Below are 18,327 nucleotides of genomic sequence, written 5' to 3' on the forward strand. Positions count from 1 at the left end.
AATTTTGCAAATATAATAATGCATATGTTTGAGTGACACATCCAGAAGATATAAAAACAACAATAGTTTTATTTTAATCCAATTTTAACTGAATTAAATAGCAACGGGTTTGTAGCTTTAATGGATGTGTAGATGCAAAAAAAGATCACTCACTCGGACAGTTTTCTGGTCTCTGAAAGTGAAGGAGCTACAGAAGCCTAGGAGTGACTTGCTGAAAAATGAAATTCACACATTTACAAAAATTGTAAATAAAATGTATTTTTAACTGTGTTACATATGCTTCTCTAAAACTGTGTCATATGCAATGTTTAAAAAAATCAGAAAAAAGGAAACCTCTCAATTTGCCTTGTAAAAGACTTGTTAAAATCTTCATTATGTGTAATTCTAAAGAATACAAAGGCGTGTCAAAAGCCCGGGGGCTATTTGCGAGCCTTGAAGCACAAAATTAAACACAGACAAACTTGCTTTCACGCATAACACACATTTAATGAACTCCATTTGCATGTTGTCATTTACATTGATTTGGTTTTAGCATGTAATTAAAATAAGCATCAAAATTATATATTATATTACTGAAGGTGATAAAAAATGCCCTCTATCCTCAGTACTGACATTTCTCACTTATATCATATAAATTTGTCTCCAATAAGACATCTACTCATGTCAGCAAGGGCCTGGATTACAAACACAATCTAATCAATTGTCCTCCAGCCTAAGGCTCTGTTTTCCAAACCTCAGGAAAACCACTGAAGGCCTTCCTGCTGTCAAAAAAATTAATATTTATAACCATCACGGTAGCGATATCAAATAGAGACATTCATCAGAGGGGTGTTATCGGTAGCAGAGGACACATCAGGTCGCATGTGTTTACATTTACAAGCATAGCCCTCTTTTAAAAGTATGAACACACACAATGATATTTACATGCAGTAAGCCCTCATTTATTGCGGGTAATTGGTTCCAGACCCAACCGTGATAAGGGAATTTTTGCCAAATAGGATTCTTTATTTATAAATGAAATAGTTTTGTAGTAGAACCTTGAAAATATGTTTGAGAGCCCTCCAGACATGGAACAACCGTTGCTTGTATGTGTCAGCTGTGTTAGCTCAGTGCGTGACGGACAGGATGTGACCTCGGGGGTTCGGAGTTTTAGCCTGGCGAGGCTGACAGCTGCGCTAGTAGCTTGTGTTATGGATTACTGCAAATAAAGCAGTTGTCTCAGTGACCAAGTCTGGTGCTTGTGTGTTTCCTGAAACATTTTAGTAACATTACCGACCAGTTTAGAGAACTATATATCATGTCTTGGAATGCCTTATATTTATTTGTATTTCAGTTGATTCCATTCTATTTGTTGTGCTTGAAAATGCTTCATTTTAGCAAAAATACATAAAAAAAAATAAGAATAAAATATATATATATGTATAATAAATAAAATAGATATAATATTAAAAAAATATATAATAAAAATACAATTTTAATAATTATATAATTTATATAAATTATATCTGGAGTTATACTATATATTATATAATAAATACTATTTATTATATAATATTATTTAATAACATATATAATAAAAAATATATATATATAAAATAAAAATAATATATATACACATATATACATATATAGTGATTCTATATTCTATTTTTTGTATATATATATATTATATATATAATAAAATAAATATATATATATTTATTTATTTATTTTTTGCTTAAATGAAGCATTTTCAAGCACAAACAATAGAATGGAATCACTATATATGTATATATATATATATATATATATATGTATATATATATATATATTTAAAGTGTCAATGTCTCAGTATTTGTTTTGTTTTTACCACTTTTGTTATTTGTGCTCATCAATCAGTCAAAGCAAGAGAAGCTATTTGGTTGCAGGAAGGTAAGCCAACACTGACACCAAATGGCCATATGGCTTTGAAATTCCCGATAGTAAACATTCATTCATTCATTTTCTACCACTGTCTTCAGGCGAGAGGCGGGGTACACCCTGGACTGGTCGCCAGCCAATCACAGGGCACATATAGACAAACAACCATTCACACTCACATTCATACCTATGGACAATTTGGAGTCATGAGAGATGCCCGAGGGTGGAATCAAACTCGGCTCTCCCAGCTGTGTAGCCTGCATGCTAACCACTCCTCCACCATGCAGCCCCTGACTGTAAACAATGAAGTAAAATTCCTTCTTACAAATTAGTTGAGGTTTGATGTGTCTGGAGTGTACGCAAGCGTTGGCCGCGTGCGTACGAGTGTGTGTATACCAGGCTGTGTACAGCGTGTCTATATCTGGCTGACATGGCGTTGTACAGTAACGGGTTGACCGCAGCGCTCAGGTAAAAGAGCACGGATGAACCCAGGTTAAAATACTGCGACAGATAGTATAAAAAATACAAATGTGTGTTGTTGTTGTTGTTGTGTGTGTCATTGGCCTCTGGGATGTTCTTACATTGCAAATCAACACCAGTGCTTGTTGTGTTGGTATGGTAGCTTAAACGTTTGTGTGATGCATTGTGCGTTTTGTTGTTCGTATATCCATGCATTAACTGTTGTATATGTGTGGAATCATTAGGTGATATTGTGTGTGTAAGTGCATGTGTGACCCTTTCCTTGCTTTCGGTGGGTGACACATGGTAATGTAAATCCCTACTCGAGGGTATGCTCACGTTAATGTGCGTTTTAAATGTGGTCTTCACACACATATCAGAGATTGTTTCATTCTCTGAAGCATTTCCAGATGTATTAGGGTGCAGGTCTGAGTTAACAGCCGTGGTCACTTTGCATCCGTGGCTGATAGCTTCATCCATGTTGACAAAGTATGGCTCCTGCCTGTCCGTATTGGTTCCCAGAGAGAAAAAGAATATAATTCGACCGATGTGGAAAGGCAGCCAGCACAGGACAAACGCCAAGACGATCACTCCTGAGGAGACACGAGGGAAGAAGAATAAAATAAAAATGTTTAGTGTAGTGTTTATCAAATAAAATGCATCTTGACAGTGTATACCAGGGGTCTCAAACACGCGGCCCGCGGGCCAAATGTGGCCCGCAGGACACTATTTTGAGGCCCCCGCCTTGATATGAAAGTTTAATGTTAGTGCGGCCCGCGCAAGTTTGATATGGATGCTGTATGGTATCATGTACCCAGAAAAAATTATTACGTTTGATTAATGTTCATGTTAAAGGTTAAATAACTGTTAATAGTTATCCTCCCTATCCGTGTGGAAGTGGTAAGTTTTTGGCTATTTAAGTTTAAAGGAAATAACTTGAAGGCTACCGTTTCGGTCGCTAGCTCTCTAGTTTGCGAGTTAGCATGTGTCTCAAGACCCTGCAGTTGCGCAATATGTTGTAAATAAAAAGAGTATAAATGTGACTATAGTCGTGTTTTGTCATGTCTACAGGGCTCTAATAATGCTTTGTTCATTTTAATCTGAAAAAAATAATGTCCACTCACCAACTATATGTGGTTTCTTAAGTTTTTATTATTTGCCGTTTTATTATTATTATTATTATATTTATTTATTTATTACTGATTGATTGATTTTCTTTATTCTTGATTTGTTTATTTATTTTTCATCTTATTTTGTCCAGAAAAATAAAAATTAAGATATTTGAAAACAGTGGAATGTTTTATCAGAGCTTTTATTGTAGAAAATCTGAACCAAAGCACTGAAAAAGTTTGTATATTTTTCTGTTTTTAATAAATGTGTTTTTTTTTTTTTGGAAAACCTGATGCAGCCCAGCCTTGCCCAGACCCTAGCTCCAGTGGCCCCCAGGTAAATTGAGTTTGAGATCCCTGGTGTATACTAAACGTATATCAGCATTTTTAAGGTATTTTTAAAATTAAATAAGACCAGTGTGGGCCGAGTGGTCAGGAAAGCCAGGATTCAGGAGATCGGGAAGACCTGGGTTCGAATGTCCACTTGAGCATCTCTGTGTGGAGTTTGCATGTTCTCCCCGTGCATGCGTGGGTTTTCTCCGGGTACTCCGGTTTCCTCCCACATTCCAAAAACATGCTAGGTTAATTGGCGACTCCAAATTGTCCATAGGTATGAATGTGAGTGTGAATGGTTGTTTGTCTATATGTGCCCTGTGATTGGCTGGCGACCAGTCCAGGGTGTACCCCGCCTCTCACACTAAGACAGCTGAGATAGGCTCCAGCATACCCGGGACCCTAGTGAGGATAAGCAGCATAGGAAATGATAGATAGATGGAGCAATCAGGAATTGGTGCCTGCCAGGGTGCTGCGATGATGTCAGCCTCCCTCTGGGCTCCTCTGGCTGCCTCTGGTGGACAAAAGCATCCCTCCATTCAACCAAATTGTCTATGTCCTCTAATTAAATGCCTGGCTCACACAAAATGCATTATGTGAATATGTTAAAATAGCTTTTTAAAATTTAAACCTGTATTTCCTAGCCACCTTTTGCATGTTAAGTTGATATGTGATGAATGTAGAGTTCTTTGTAAGAGGACACAGTTAGTCAGACTGTTGAGTAATGACCTCCAGTGATTTCCAATGTTTTGACAAGCTTGTTCAAGTTTGGCTCCTGTCAAATAAAGAGTCCTGGTTCTCACAGTTTTTTTTTGTACAATTTTGGTCTAGAAACACAAGACTTGCTGAACTAGTTCCTGAGAAGTTCCTCAGAAGAAGATCACAGTAAGATGATAATGAATGCTCTAACATCAACATATTAGTAAGTGTGTGTTTTTGTTTCCTCACCAAGCATCTTCACGGCGTGTCGGTGACTTTGCTCTCTGCGGCTACTCTGAGGGCGCAGCCAGAGGGTCCTTCCAATCAGAGCGTAGACCAGTCCGAGTACGCAGACCGGAACCAGGAAGTACAGGTTGGATAGAATCATCATGGCGGAGAGTAGGCCGGAGGAAATGGCGTAGTCTGTACAGCGACACTCCCGCCTATCAATCTCCGGCGTAAGTTTCTCATCAACCTTTTGCCTCCCATTCTTCTCCTTCATCTCGCATTTTTTCCGCATTTTTTCATCTTCCTGGACCTGTTTTTCATTTTTAACCGCAACGCCATGTTGTTTCATTTTCTCACCTATTCCTCCCAGTTCTCCGTCTTCCAACCAATTCCACTGTCCAGCTCTTTCACTGTGTCTCTCGTTTTCTTCCCACATCGACACATCTAATTCGTCATCAAGTGAAGTCATGTGACTGCCATCCTCGCCCATCCACCTTCCATTCTCCCTCCATCCACCGACCCTGAGATCTTCCTCCCCAATTTCCTCGACGCCAACCATCACCAACACGGGTGCTGCACTCACCGCAGCGCCCAGCCACAGGCAGCCAATGAGAGCCCTGGTTCTGCGGCGTGTTACCAGCGTCTTGGCCGTGATTGGCCAGCAGATTGCCACATACCTCTCCAAAGAAAGGAAGGTGATGTGGAGGATGGTGCAGAAGGTGCAGCACTCGGAGAGAAACATGGTCATCTTACAGGCGAGGTCTCCAAAGGGCCAAGGTCGGGGCCTCCATAGCTGAGAGAGGCAGAGACGCATATTAGTATATTAGTATCTTATACGGAATGCATTGTCACCATTGTATAACTCCAGATAGAAAATGCTGTTTAACCTCAGTTTTGGAGTCCCCCAGTATGTGTATGATTCCGTTTTTGATGAACATTTAAGCCAAATTTTAAACAACATAGAGCAGGGGTCTCAAACACGTGGCCCGCAGGACACGAGTTTGAGGCCCCCGCCTTGATATGAAAGTTTAATGTTAGTGCGGCCCGCGCAAGTTTGATATGGATGCTGTATGGTATCATGTACCCAGAAAAAATTCATTCATTGATTAATGTTCATGTTAAAGGTTAAATAATTGTTAATAGTTATCCTCTCTATCTGTGTGGAAGTGGTAAGTTTTTGGCTATTTAAGTTTAAAGGAAATAACTTGAAGGCTACCGTTTCGGTCGCTAGCTCTCTAGTTTGCGAGTTAGCATGTGTCTCAAGACCCTGCAGTTGCGCAATATGTTGTAAATAAAAAGAGTATAAATGTGACTATAGTTGTGTTTTGTCATGTCTACAGGGCTCTAATAATGCTTTGTTCATTTTAATCTGAAAAAAATAATTTGTCTACCCACCAACTATATGTGGTTTCTTAAGTTTTTATTATTTGCCGTATTATTATTATTATTATTATATTTATTTATTACTGATTGATTGATTTTCTTTATTCTTGATTTGTTTATTTATTTTTCATTTTACTTTGTGCAGAAAAATAAAAATTAAGATATTTGAGAACAGTTGAATGTTTTATCAGAGCTTTTATTGTAGAAAATCGGAACCGAAGCACTGAAAAAGTATATTTTTCTGTTTTTAATAAATGCGTTTTTTTTGTTTTTTTTTTGGAAAACCTGATGAGGCCCAGCCTTGCCCAGACCCTAGCTCCAGTGGCCCCCAGGTAAATTGAGTTTGAGACCCCTGACATAGAGCATAACAAACTAGTCCATTTGCCCTGTATCATTCAGTGGAATTGAGTCCCCAAACAAAGCACCTACGTGTTGCTGACTCACTGTCTGTGCACTTTTTTGATGAGTAAATAACTGCTAAATAACCCTCCATTGAACAAAACAAATGTGGCCACACCCCTTGACCCCTGATGGGTCCACAAATTTCCTCCACCATATGCACAAATAAGATGGTCATAAGGAATTTGTATAATAATACTTAGGGATAATTAGGGATGTCTGATAATTATCGGTACTGATGATTGTCGGCATCGGTTGATATCGGTATCTGATTTTTTTCCCGATCAATTAGCAAAAGGCAGCAAGATGCATCTGTGAGTCAGTGAAACTCTATTCTTCACTGAGTACCCAGGAGTTAGTGAAACTTGCGTCTTGGTTGACCACCTGCAAGTCAGTGAAACTCAAGTCTTCTTCAAGCACCCGGGAATCAATGAAGTTCGACTCTTCATCGAGTACCAGTGAGTCAGTGAAACTCTCGTCTTCACTGAGCACATATGAGTCAATGAAATTTAAGCCTTCGCCGTGCACCCTTGAGTCTGAAAATTGAGTCTTTTTCAACTCCCTGTAAGTCAGTGAAATGCGAGTCTTAGTCGAGTACCATGCAGTCAGTGAAACTAGAGTCTTAGTTGCGCACTGGTGAGTCAGTGAAACTGGAGTCGTCTTCAAGCGTCCAGGAGTCAGTGAAACTAGAGTATTAGTTGGGCACCCGTGAGTCAGTGAAACTTGAGTTTTCATCAAGTACCCTTGAGTCATTCATTCATTCATTTTCTTCCGCTTATCTTCACAAGGGTCGCGGGGGTGCTGTAGACCCTTGAGTCAGTGAAACTCTATTCTTCACTGAGCACCAATGAGTCTGAAAACTTGAGTCTTTTGTCAATTACCCAGGAGTTTGTGAAACTTGCGTCTTAGTTGAGCACCTGCAAGTCAGTGAAAGTCGAGTCTTCTTCAAGCACCCGGGAATCAATGAAGTTCGAGTCTTCATCGGGTACCAGTGAGTCAGTGAAACTCTAGTCTTCTTCAAGCGTCCAAGAATCAGTGAAACTAGAGTCTTAGCTGGGCACCCGTGAGTAAGTGAAACTTGAGTCTTCATCGAGTACCCTTGAGTTAGTGAAACTCTAATCTTCACTGAGCAGTGAAAGTCGAGTCTTCTTCAAACACCCGGGAATCAATGAAGTTTGAGTCTTCATCGGGTACCAGTGAGTCAGTGAAACCCTAGCCTGAAAACTTGAGTCTTTGTCAAGTCAGTGAGTACCATGTAGTCAGTGAAACTAGAGTCTTAGTTGGGCATCCATGAGTCAGTGAAACTCGAGTCTTCTTCAAGTGTCCAAAAGTCAGTGAAACTTGGGTCTTTGTCAAGCGTCCAGGAGTCAGTGAAACTTGAGTCTTTGTCAAGGGTTTGTAAGTGAGTGAAATTTGAATATTCATTGAGCACCTGCAAGTCAGTGCACCCTTCAAGCACCGGGGAATCAATGAAACTTGAGTCTTCATCGAGTACCAGTGAGTCAGTGAAACTCTAGTCTTCACTGAGCGCATATGAGTCAATGAAATTTAAGCCTTTGCCGTGCACCCTTGAGTCTGAAAACTTGAGCCTTTGTCAAGTCAGTGAAACGCGAGTCTTAGTTGAGTGCCATGTAGTCAGTGAAACTACAGTCTTAGATGCGCACCCGAGAGTCAGTGAAACTTGAGTCTTCTTCAAGCATCCAGGAGTCAGTGAAACTTGGGTCTGGGGTTTGTTTGGGGTAGGAAGGGATAAGAGAGTTGATTTGAGGAAAGGACCACATCGTTTGCTTTTAGAGTCACACTTAGCATAGCAAAACTGGTTTCCTTTTTTAATTGCTAGCTGGAGTGAGTAAGTCATAAGTAAACTCAGACTTTGGTTTCTACAATTTCCAATATTTCCACATTGTATCGGAGCTGGTTTACATGTGTTTGTACCTTATAGAGATCCAAAGGTAGAAGTAGTAGTATCATCAGATCGCTGACAGCCATACTACTCAGATACAAGTAGGTAGAACTTCTTATTTGTGGACGTAGCCAAACCACCAGGATTGTTAAGACATTTCCCAGGAGACCGAAAAGCATCAGAGGAATATAAATGACTGTCACACACACTGGAAATGAAAACAATGGCATGTTAAATCACAAATTTACTTCAAAATTGATGACATCATTTATCTGTTTTTACTGATACAAACCTAACTCTGTCAATCCAAACATTGGTTCCTCCCAGTCACAGTCGAGGTTCGGGCAGTCCTCTGGAAAACCGGATGTTAGACCACAGTTCCCATCTTCACAGACACTGCTCATGTCTTCCAGCTCCAGTCGATCCATGATTTCACAGAAAAGCAACAGCAGAGAAAGCAGCAGGATGCATGCTGATGGATTTCCTATGTTAAGCTTAATCACAGTTAAATGGAGAGATGTTTTTTTGTCACAATTGAAGATAAATCAATATACAGTTGATCCAGCATTATTTATTCTTCTCCGCAAATCTGTTTTTTTCAGCAGAAAACAGTAATAATTTAAAAATACATACTGATATGGTTCTATATGGTTCTGTTTACTTATTGTGTGGAAATATGAGGTAATAACTTCACTCGCTAAATGTACTGCAAAAAAGGTCAGTAAGGATAATTCATAATGCCGCCTACAGAGAACATACTAACTCCTTATTTCTAAAATCACAAATACTTAAACTTGCTGATATAGTTCATCTTCAAACAGCTAAAATAATGCATAAGGCTAAAAATAACCAATTAGCTAAATTTGTCGTCCAATACTTCTCTACAAGAGAGGAGAAATATGATCTCAGGAAAGAACTAAATTTGAAACACTTATATGCTAGGACTACGTTAAAAAGCCATAGCATTTCAGTATGTGGAATCAAACTATGGAATGGATTGAGTAAGGACCTCAAACAATGCACAACGATGAGCCAATTCAAGAAACAATACAAGCAGTTGATGTTTGCTAAATACAAGGATGAAGAGTCTTGAACCAGTCATGATGTGCTATATACATATATCACTATATTGACACTTACTATGGTACCCATTATGTCATTGGATGGTCATATCACCTCCTACTTTGGTACATGACAAAAAATAAAAAAAATAAAAAATTAAATAAATAAAAATGTGTAAAATAAATAAAAAATAATTAATTAATTACTTAATTAATTAAAATTAAAAACATGTTTAAAAAATAAAAAATTAAATTATATTAGAAAGGCACGAAGTGAACCCACATTATTCAACATTATTCACTACCCATTATGTCAGTGTATGGTCATATCACCTCGTACTCCGGTATGTGACAAAAAATACAAAATACAAAATAATAATAAAAAATGAAACAAAAAAATTATATTAGGAAAGCAGGAAGTGAACAAATGTAACAGTTAGTGATTGTAAAAGTACCAAATAGAGGGGTAGTATTTAATAAGCTTTGCTTCTTCCTACTCCTTTTGGACATGTGGAACTGTGAACTGATTATGTGATGCATTCAATTGTAATCTGAAGCATGTTCAAATGAAATAAAACCATTATCATTACCATTACCATACAGCATATATGCATTAGTCCAAAATTGGTAAATGCGTTTTCATCAACCTTTGAGATGTCATACTTCTTCAGTGGTCCTTGAACGCACCATCATTGCACCATCAAGAGAAAATTAAAACGAGAACTACTTTCTCCATGATGTATTTGGGGGCATATATAGGGCTTTAACCTATATTGTGTTATGTATGAACAATGGCGGGAGGGTTTGTGGGGAGCAGTACCTCAATTAGTCGTGTTTTTTTGCCATTCGCTGGTAGAGCATACAAACAGATACAGATACAAGATCTAACTAAGATCAAAATAAGAGTTCAATATCTTGTATTTATACAATTTGACATGAATATAATTAAAATAAATTATCTGGTTCCCAGCATTATTGTTAAGATTGCACCTATATAGCTACAGTATATGTCAAATCTGATACTTACTGGTCTGAAGAAGCCTCAGTGCATGGCGTTTGTACGTCCACAGACACAGCTCTGGCTGTGACACCTGCAGGATATGAACTCCCTCTCACTCGCTCACTTTTCTCACTCCAAACCATGCTACGGGGGGGACATGTATTTGATCCCCTATTTGCTCACAGTTGTATGTGAGGTGGGTGAGAGGGAGAAACAATCACATATATAATAAAGATTTGTGTTTGCGTGAAATACATATATACTATACATACACGATCCCAACATCACCATCCCTGGAAACATGATTTGGGGTAAAGAAAGACTTACTGGTTGAAATCATCAGTATTGGCTTTTTACCAATGTACTATATAATACAGTGGATAACGTGAACTGATTATGTGATGCATTCAATTGTAATCTGATGCATGTTCAAATGAAATTAAACCATTACCATTACCATTACCATTATTATTAGGCTGTAAAAAAACTAAAATCACCGCTTTCTATACTTTTTCACAGACAGGCATTAATATATTCTCACATGTTTTGACCATGTTGTATTCTCATGTTAAACAATGCCAAAACATCAAGATAATGAGGTTTGCAAATTTGGAAGTGAGCGCTGACAGAGGTTTTAGATAGCTCTGCGCATTCTGTAGATCACCTGCACTCAGTAAAGGTGGACCTACGTATCTGGAAGTCCTCGAGAGCACTTGGGAGTGTGACCAAACACAGCGAAGTGTGTGGAATGTTAGGCTAATTGGCGACTCCGTATGATGACGGTATGAATGTGAGTGCGAATGGTTGTCTATATGAGCCCTGTGATTGGCTGGCAACCAGTCCAGAGACAGCTGGGATAGGCTCTAGCATACATACCCGTGACCCTAGTGACGATTAGCGGCATAGAAAATCAATGATGAATGTTGTTATCAAATGAATACTGCAATCAAAAACCATCAGGATTTGAAGAATATGTGTCATGTTTTGCTTCAGGATCAAACACTTATTTCACAATATCTCACTCAAAATACAGCTTCATTTATAGTTTTTTTTTAATTTTTACATTCAGTCTATCTCTGTTACAATGACCTTAAAATTGTGAGGGGGGTAAACTCAACTTAAATATTTATTTACCTCACTTTTTTCCCTTTAGTAAAAATAAAAAGTTTAATTTTCAAACTGCATTTGTGTTCAGTTATGTTGTCTTTTTGTTTGATGATCTGAAACATTAAATGTGACAGACATGCAAATTCAGAAGTCATTATAATAAATCTGTCACTTTAATAATGGAAGCGTTATAGGCGACTTGAACCCGGAAGTTGTAATTATTCATACTGACCACTGTCATTTCCAAGCGCTGTTGTTCCGGAAAGTGTATACATATATATTCCAACTTCACGCTCAGCTGCACACATCAAAATGGCTTTCAGAGCAGCTTTGAGAAATACGTCTGCTTTATCAGGTATGTCGTGTTTATACTACTTTAACAGACTTGAGTGAACGTTTCATTTTAAGAGTGAGTCCTTAACGTTCGCCTGCTCTTGACCATGAATGTCGACTAACTAGCTAGCGTTGCTATCTGCTTCAATGAATCTGGAGCAAGGGTCATGGTGGGTTTCGTCCTGCTTTACTACCTATTTAACATTGTTTGCTTTAAGTCAAAGCTGGCATGATCAATCTCTTTTAACTGGTTTTATTTTTACTGTGAATTTTCTGTATCCAGGTCTTCTCTCGCAAGTGTCATCCTGCAATCATGGCAGAGTGTGTGCATCTTCTGTGTTTGTTGTCGCACAACAGAGGAATAATTCCACATCACCCAAAATCACCGTGGATTTCGACCAGAGTACAGGTGAGCGTTGTGAGCGTCAAAGTATGCAACCAACTAGTTAAAACGTCACACTGCATAATCTACTCAACATCAGGAAAGACCTGTACTGTATTACAAATCTGGTTTTGGTTGGCGCTGTTCCAATAATGTATACCAAGAGAAATAGCTATTGGCTGTTCTAGAAGTTGCTAGATTAAAATCCTGATAAATGTACTTATTATTTGCATGTGACGTAACAGATTCCGGAGAGTGGAACCTCTCAAAGTCTAGACGGCGTAATAATAATCAGCCTCCACCTTTTAATCTTGCATTCAGGATTATTTATTTAATTTATCACACGTTCTGACACGCTGACAGGTAGGTGAGGCTAGATTGTAGTGAATCGTAATTTAATGAAGGTTATGAAACATTCATTCATTTTTTACCGCTTTTTCCTCACGAGGGTTGCGGGGGTTGCTGGAGCCTATCCCAGTTTACTTTGGGCGAGAGGCGGGGTACACCCTGGACTGGTCGCCAGCCAATCACAGGGCACATATAGACAAACAACCATTCACACTCACATTCATACCTATGGACAATTTGGAGTCGCCAATTAACCTAGCATGTTTTTGGAATGTGGGAGGAAACCGGAGTACCTGGAGAAAACCCACGCGTGCACGGGGAGAACATGCAAACTCCACACAGAGATTGAACCCTGGTCTCCTAGCTATGAGGTCTGCGCACTAACCACTAGACCGCCGTGCCACCAGGTTATGAAACACTTATGTATTATGTCCCCCCCAGTGGCATTACTCAGTGTGCCTCGGCAGCTGACTGTGCACTGATGTGACTGCTGCTGCTCAGTGACAACACAAATTCCTGAAAATTCTCCAGCAACACCAGAAGAAGTCGCTAATCATAACATAAGTACAATGCATAAGTTATTTAGGTGTGTTGACGTAGCGATATGATTTGCATTTATAGCTAAGCTACTACACAACAAAACAAAATGAACAAACATAGGAGGAAATTATATAAAATATGAGATGTTGCACCTTGATGACAGAAGTCATAATCACATTTTGACGCCTCACAGACTGGCGAAACAGCTACTGTATCGGTCACATGACCTTTTCTGAAAGAATGTTAGCACGATTAGCGTATTGTTTGCATATTTTCTTCTCGGAAGGCTTCAACCGGTTACATGGTTGAGTATATATATATGGTTCTATACAATACGGTAATATTCCAAAATACATCATACATACGCCCGTAACTATGCATTTCATTGACATGCCAATTCTCTTGTTGTGATGAATATGTATGCCATATCTATCTGTAGGCGTGGCCGTGATGCGTATGAAGAGTCCGCCAGTCAACAGCCTCAGTTTGGACTTCCTCACAGAGTTTTGCATCAGCGTAGAGAAGCTTGAGATGGACAAGAGCTGTCGCGGCCTCATCATCACCTCGGTAACGCCGACTCGTATCTTCCTCAGCACATCCTCCACCTTTCCTCATGAAGTCAGAACGTTGAAGTAGTCTTGATAGGTGATAGGGATCAATGTCCTGTTGGACATCATTCATTCATTTTCTACTGCTTACCCTCACGAGGCGGGGTACACCCTGGACTGGTCGCCAGCCAATCACAGGGCACATATAGACAAACAACCATTCACACTCACATTCATACCTATGGACAATTTGGAGTCGCCAATTAACCTAGAATGTTTTTGGAATGTGGGAGGAAACCGGAGTACCCGGGGAAAACCTGCGCATGCACAGGGAGAACATGCAAACGCCACACAGAGATGGCCGAGGGTGGAGTCAGATTTGTGTCTCCTAGTTGTGTGGCCTGCGCGCTAACCACTCCCCACTGTGCAGCCCTCTGCCATTATTATTCCTTCCATTTTGTGCAGTGTAGCAATACCACAGGCAGCATGGTTTAGGTGCGTTTTTTTTTGTGCGTGAAACTTTTTTTCTCGTTGTTCTTTCTTTATTGGTTAGTATTTATTGACTTTTAAAATGAAGCACAAATAGCACTTACAATCTACTGGCAGATATGAATACAAATATTGATAGAGGATGAGGGGGCCAGTTTGGTGTGTACATTACAGATGCTACATAAGGTTTGGGTTAGAAGTGACAAAAAAAATATATTTCTGTAATATCTAATAACATATCTCATGCAAAAAAATGGCACATTGCACACACCTGGTTTATATTCGTTCATTAATTTTTTACTTCTTATCCTCATGAGGGTTGCGGGGTGCTGGAGCCTATCCCAGCTGTCTTCGGGCGAGAGGCGGGGTACACCCTGGACTGGTCGCCAGCCAATCACAGGGCACATATAGACAAACAACCATTCACACTCACATTCATACCTATGGACAATTTGGAGTCGCCAATTAACCTAGCATGTTTTTGGAATGTGGGAGGAAACCGGAGTACCCGGGTAAAACCCGCGCATGGACAGGGAGAACATGCAAACTCCACACAGAGATGGCCGAGGGTGGGATTGAACACGGGTCTCTTAGCTGTGAGGCCTGCATGCTAACCACCCGACTACCGTGCAGCCTAGCCTGTATGTATAAAGTGATAATTCCAACGTGGATGGAGCCTATCCCAGCTGTCTTTGGAAAAGAGGCGGGGTACCCTCTGGATTGGTCACCAGCCAATCAATTGAACAATTTAGAGTTGACATTTGGAATGTGAGAGGAAACCGGAGTACCTGGAGAAAACCCCCACACACACAGAGAAAACATGCAAACTCAGAGATTTGAATTGAAGTAGCTGTGCGTAATTTACTTCTAATATACCTAATCCAAAGTATTCGTTCCTTTATTAACATCAAGACACCAGTTTTTCTTGTTCTCTGTATCCTGGGTGTCTCAAACTCTGTCTTTAAAGTGCAACATAGTAAATCCATAAATACATATAATAAATGAATCATGAATGAGTCACTGACATGATTTATCAACTTTGCCTAAATATGTTCTATATTGTTTGTAGTTATGTTCTACGTTGTTAATTTTTCTGACCATAGCTATAAATGTTGTTTGCGTCCAGAGTTTACCCAAGGTGTTCTCGGCTGGACTGGACATCATGGAGATGTATGGGAGGAGTCCAGAGCGCTGTGGAGAGTTCTGGAAAGCTGTCCAGGAGATGTGGCTAAAACTTTACAGCTCCAACATGGTCACCATAGCTGCTATCAACGTATGGACAAAAAAATTACGTCCGACATGTTGGTGGATTGGAGCAAAAAAGCCAAGTGATGTTCTCCCCTTCTTCTACAGGGCTCTAGTCCTGCTGGCGGCTGTCTGATGTCGCTAACATGCGATTATAGAATTATGGCAGACAACCCACGGTACACCATCGGCCTTAATGAGACTCAGCTCGGCATAGTTGCACCTTTTTGGTAAAAATTCACAATCATCTTGATGAAAAATGTGTTAGTGGGCACTCATACTTGTACATTTTGACTGGTCCAGTACATAAAGTGTACCATGTGCTGCTGGCAGGTTTAAGGACACCATGGCTAATACAGTGGGCCACCGGACCACTGAGTTGGCCCTGGCTCTGGGGCTGCTCTACAACCCAAATGAGGCTCTGACGATGGGATTAGTGGACCAAATAGTACCAGAGGATAAGGTCATGACCACTGCCGAGCAGGCCATGGCCAAGTGGTTGGCTATTCCTGGTAAGTAACACCAGACAAAGTGGCTTGATTTGTAAAAACAGAATGTCGAGGGGTCTGAATACTCGTTAAGATATTGTGACAAAGTTGATTCGTTGCCAACACTGATCCCTCCAGCAGGTAGCGCCAAATTGCGGTTGCGGTCTAAATTTATTTGTGGTGAGCCTCCACAAATGAATGTATGGGAAACACACAGGCCCCTCCTGTGAGCAAATGTATGATAACCAGTGAGGCCATCAGGCGGAAGGTAGAACCAGGGCGGCAGCGCCAGCTCACCATGCCTGGCGAAGCTTTGCTAGGGGATGGGGAGAGTCAGAAACGGACGACAGTGGGGAACACAGTGTAAGGATCAACCGATACATCAGCCGGCTGATATATCCGGCCAATATTTGCGTTCTTTACTTGAATTGGTATCGGCCGATACGCACGTGGGTTCGCCGATGTATTTTTCCGCTGCATGATTTACAGACAGGCATCCGCCGGGCAGCTTTGTGTTGCCGGAAGACCCTGCAACACACGCAGTTTCGGTAACCCTCCCCCACTGCAAGAGTGGTGAATCACAAGGGTACGTTTTCAACTTTTAATTAGTCTCTAACAGTTAAACTTATTTAGTTAAAATATTGTCACCTGCTTTGAAATAGGACATGAACGGCAAGTGAATGCAATATATGTGCTTGAAAATATAGTTTAGTTTATGGGTCTAAAAACAGGAATGCTGCTGAATGCTCCATCTTTAAAAGTGCCTTCCGTTGGAATTAGGGAGCTGTCGATGTAGTTGGAGGCTAATATGTACAGCTGTTACCAACACCGCTTTAATGGCAACGTTGGCAATTCAGTCCCATGGTGTTTGTAGGACTTTCTTTCAGCCAACGCCGGGCTGAGGTTAAATGCGTGTTGTGTTATTTGTGTGCGCTCTCTCCGAGCACACACACACACACAATGAATTGGAGCAGTGCACAACACGAACTTTAATGATGAGAGAAATGTTTTATATCTCGTACGAAATTGTCAGTGTGATGTGTTTGTGTGTGTGGAGGCGGATAGATCGATAGATAAAACTTAAACTACGACAGAAATGTTTTGCACATGGTTGAATATTTATTGCTTTTAAAGTTGATAATGCCGTTTAAATGTGTGTTTAAGAAAGCTGAATCCTACTGTGTTCAGTGTTTACATTTCAATAAATATTTGTTTAAACTTGAGACCTGTTATATTTGTTATCATGGTCATTTTTTCATGTAAATTGGGGGAGCAAAAGCAGTATCGGCCTAAGCAAAATCGGCCATTGGCTAAGGGTGATGGGGAAAAAAACGGTATCGACATCGGCCCGAAAAAAATATTGATCGATCCCTAGTACGGTGTGCAATGCTTGTCAGTCGGTGACATTCATTCATGTTTAACCTCACACTTGGGAGTAAGTGATTGCTTGAAATGCTTTCCAGACCACGCCAGACAGATCACCAAGTCCATGATGAGGAAGCAGACCATTGACAAGCTCACGGCCAAACGAGAGGCTGACATCCAAAACTTTGTGGGTTTCATCACCAAAGACTCCATCCAGAAGTCGCTCCGTGTGTATCTTGAGATGCTCAAAAAGAGGAAGGCTTAGTGAGAACGGGGAAGTAATCAGTAACGTCATTAGCCAGTGGCTTTTGTGCACTATAGTTGTGTGTGTGTGTGTGTGGTATCATTATTTGTTTTGCTGCAGGGGGGCCAAATCAGTATATTGAAGGTCTGTTCATAACATCCATAACATGGTGGTATGTACCCCTGTAGCATGAAGGTAATTAAGCTAGTTCAGCTCACACAAAGCCTTTTCTCACTTTTTGTAACATAATCACCAGAGCATCACCATTAAAGTGCCTGGCCTACCAACAACGTAACCTTGGCATTTTTTTTTGCTTTGTGTAATGCTGTCATACTTGTTCTAGTACTGTACAGTCGTTACTTCCTTACACCCATGATGTGTTTAATGCCATTCTGAACAGTGAGAAACTGTAACAGATTACTGTTTTACTGATACAAATAATGATCATCAGCTGAAGGATAAACCCTGATGAACACAAGAGAACATCATGCGTGATTTTGAATTTTGGTGACTTTGAAAAGCTCCTCAATTTCTGATCAACATTTGCAATAAAAGGCACTTCTGGCATCATTAATGCAAATTTACTGATGACTGGGTTTGTGTTGAAACTGTGACAGTAATGTGTCATCAGCGTCATTAGACTTACAGAGCACAACCTAATTTGTCTGGCTCCGTGCCCATTTCAAAAGGTAGAAAAAGTGATGTTCTAGAATAAAAAAACTCTTGGATTCTATCAACCCTGTCTATAGTGACTTATTGGACTTC

The 18,327-nt window shown here is 40.0% G+C and overlaps 2 protein-coding genes across 2 annotated transcripts; one reads left to right on the forward strand and one right to left on the reverse strand.

The window, feature by feature from the left end:
* Positions 1–419: 419 nt before the first annotated feature.
* Positions 420–8,840, reverse strand: LOC131103428 (growth hormone secretagogue receptor type 1-like). Its single transcript, XM_078797344.1, has 6 exons — positions 8,705–8,840; positions 8,445–8,620; positions 4,749–5,520; positions 2,809–2,951; positions 2,296–2,400; positions 420–431 (listed from the first exon to the last, which is right to left on the reverse strand). Exons 1-6 carry the CDS (start codon positions 8,838–8,840, stop codon positions 420–422), a joined length of 1,344 nt encoding a protein of 447 aa, XP_078653470.1.
* A 2,951-nt stretch (positions 8,841–11,791) lies between these two features.
* Positions 11,792–17,852, forward strand: eci1 (enoyl-CoA delta isomerase 1). Its single transcript, XM_058049371.2, has 7 exons — positions 11,792–11,935; positions 12,197–12,322; positions 13,623–13,750; positions 15,347–15,493; positions 15,574–15,695; positions 15,799–15,977; positions 17,417–17,852. The coding sequence occupies exons 1-7, from the start codon at positions 11,893–11,895 to the stop codon at positions 17,581–17,583; spliced, it is 912 nt and encodes a 303-aa protein (XP_057905354.2). The 5' UTR covers positions 11,792–11,892; the 3' UTR covers positions 17,584–17,852.
* The last annotated feature ends 475 nt before the right edge of the window (positions 17,853–18,327 follow it).

Source organism: Doryrhamphus excisus, linkage group LG16 (assembly GCF_037039965.1).
Source record: "Doryrhamphus excisus strain RoL-2023G ecotype Guam linkage group LG16, RoL_Dexc_Guam_v1.1, whole genome shotgun sequence".
In the NCBI taxonomy this organism is placed as follows: domain Eukaryota; kingdom Metazoa; phylum Chordata; class Actinopteri; order Syngnathiformes; family Syngnathidae; genus Doryrhamphus; species Doryrhamphus excisus.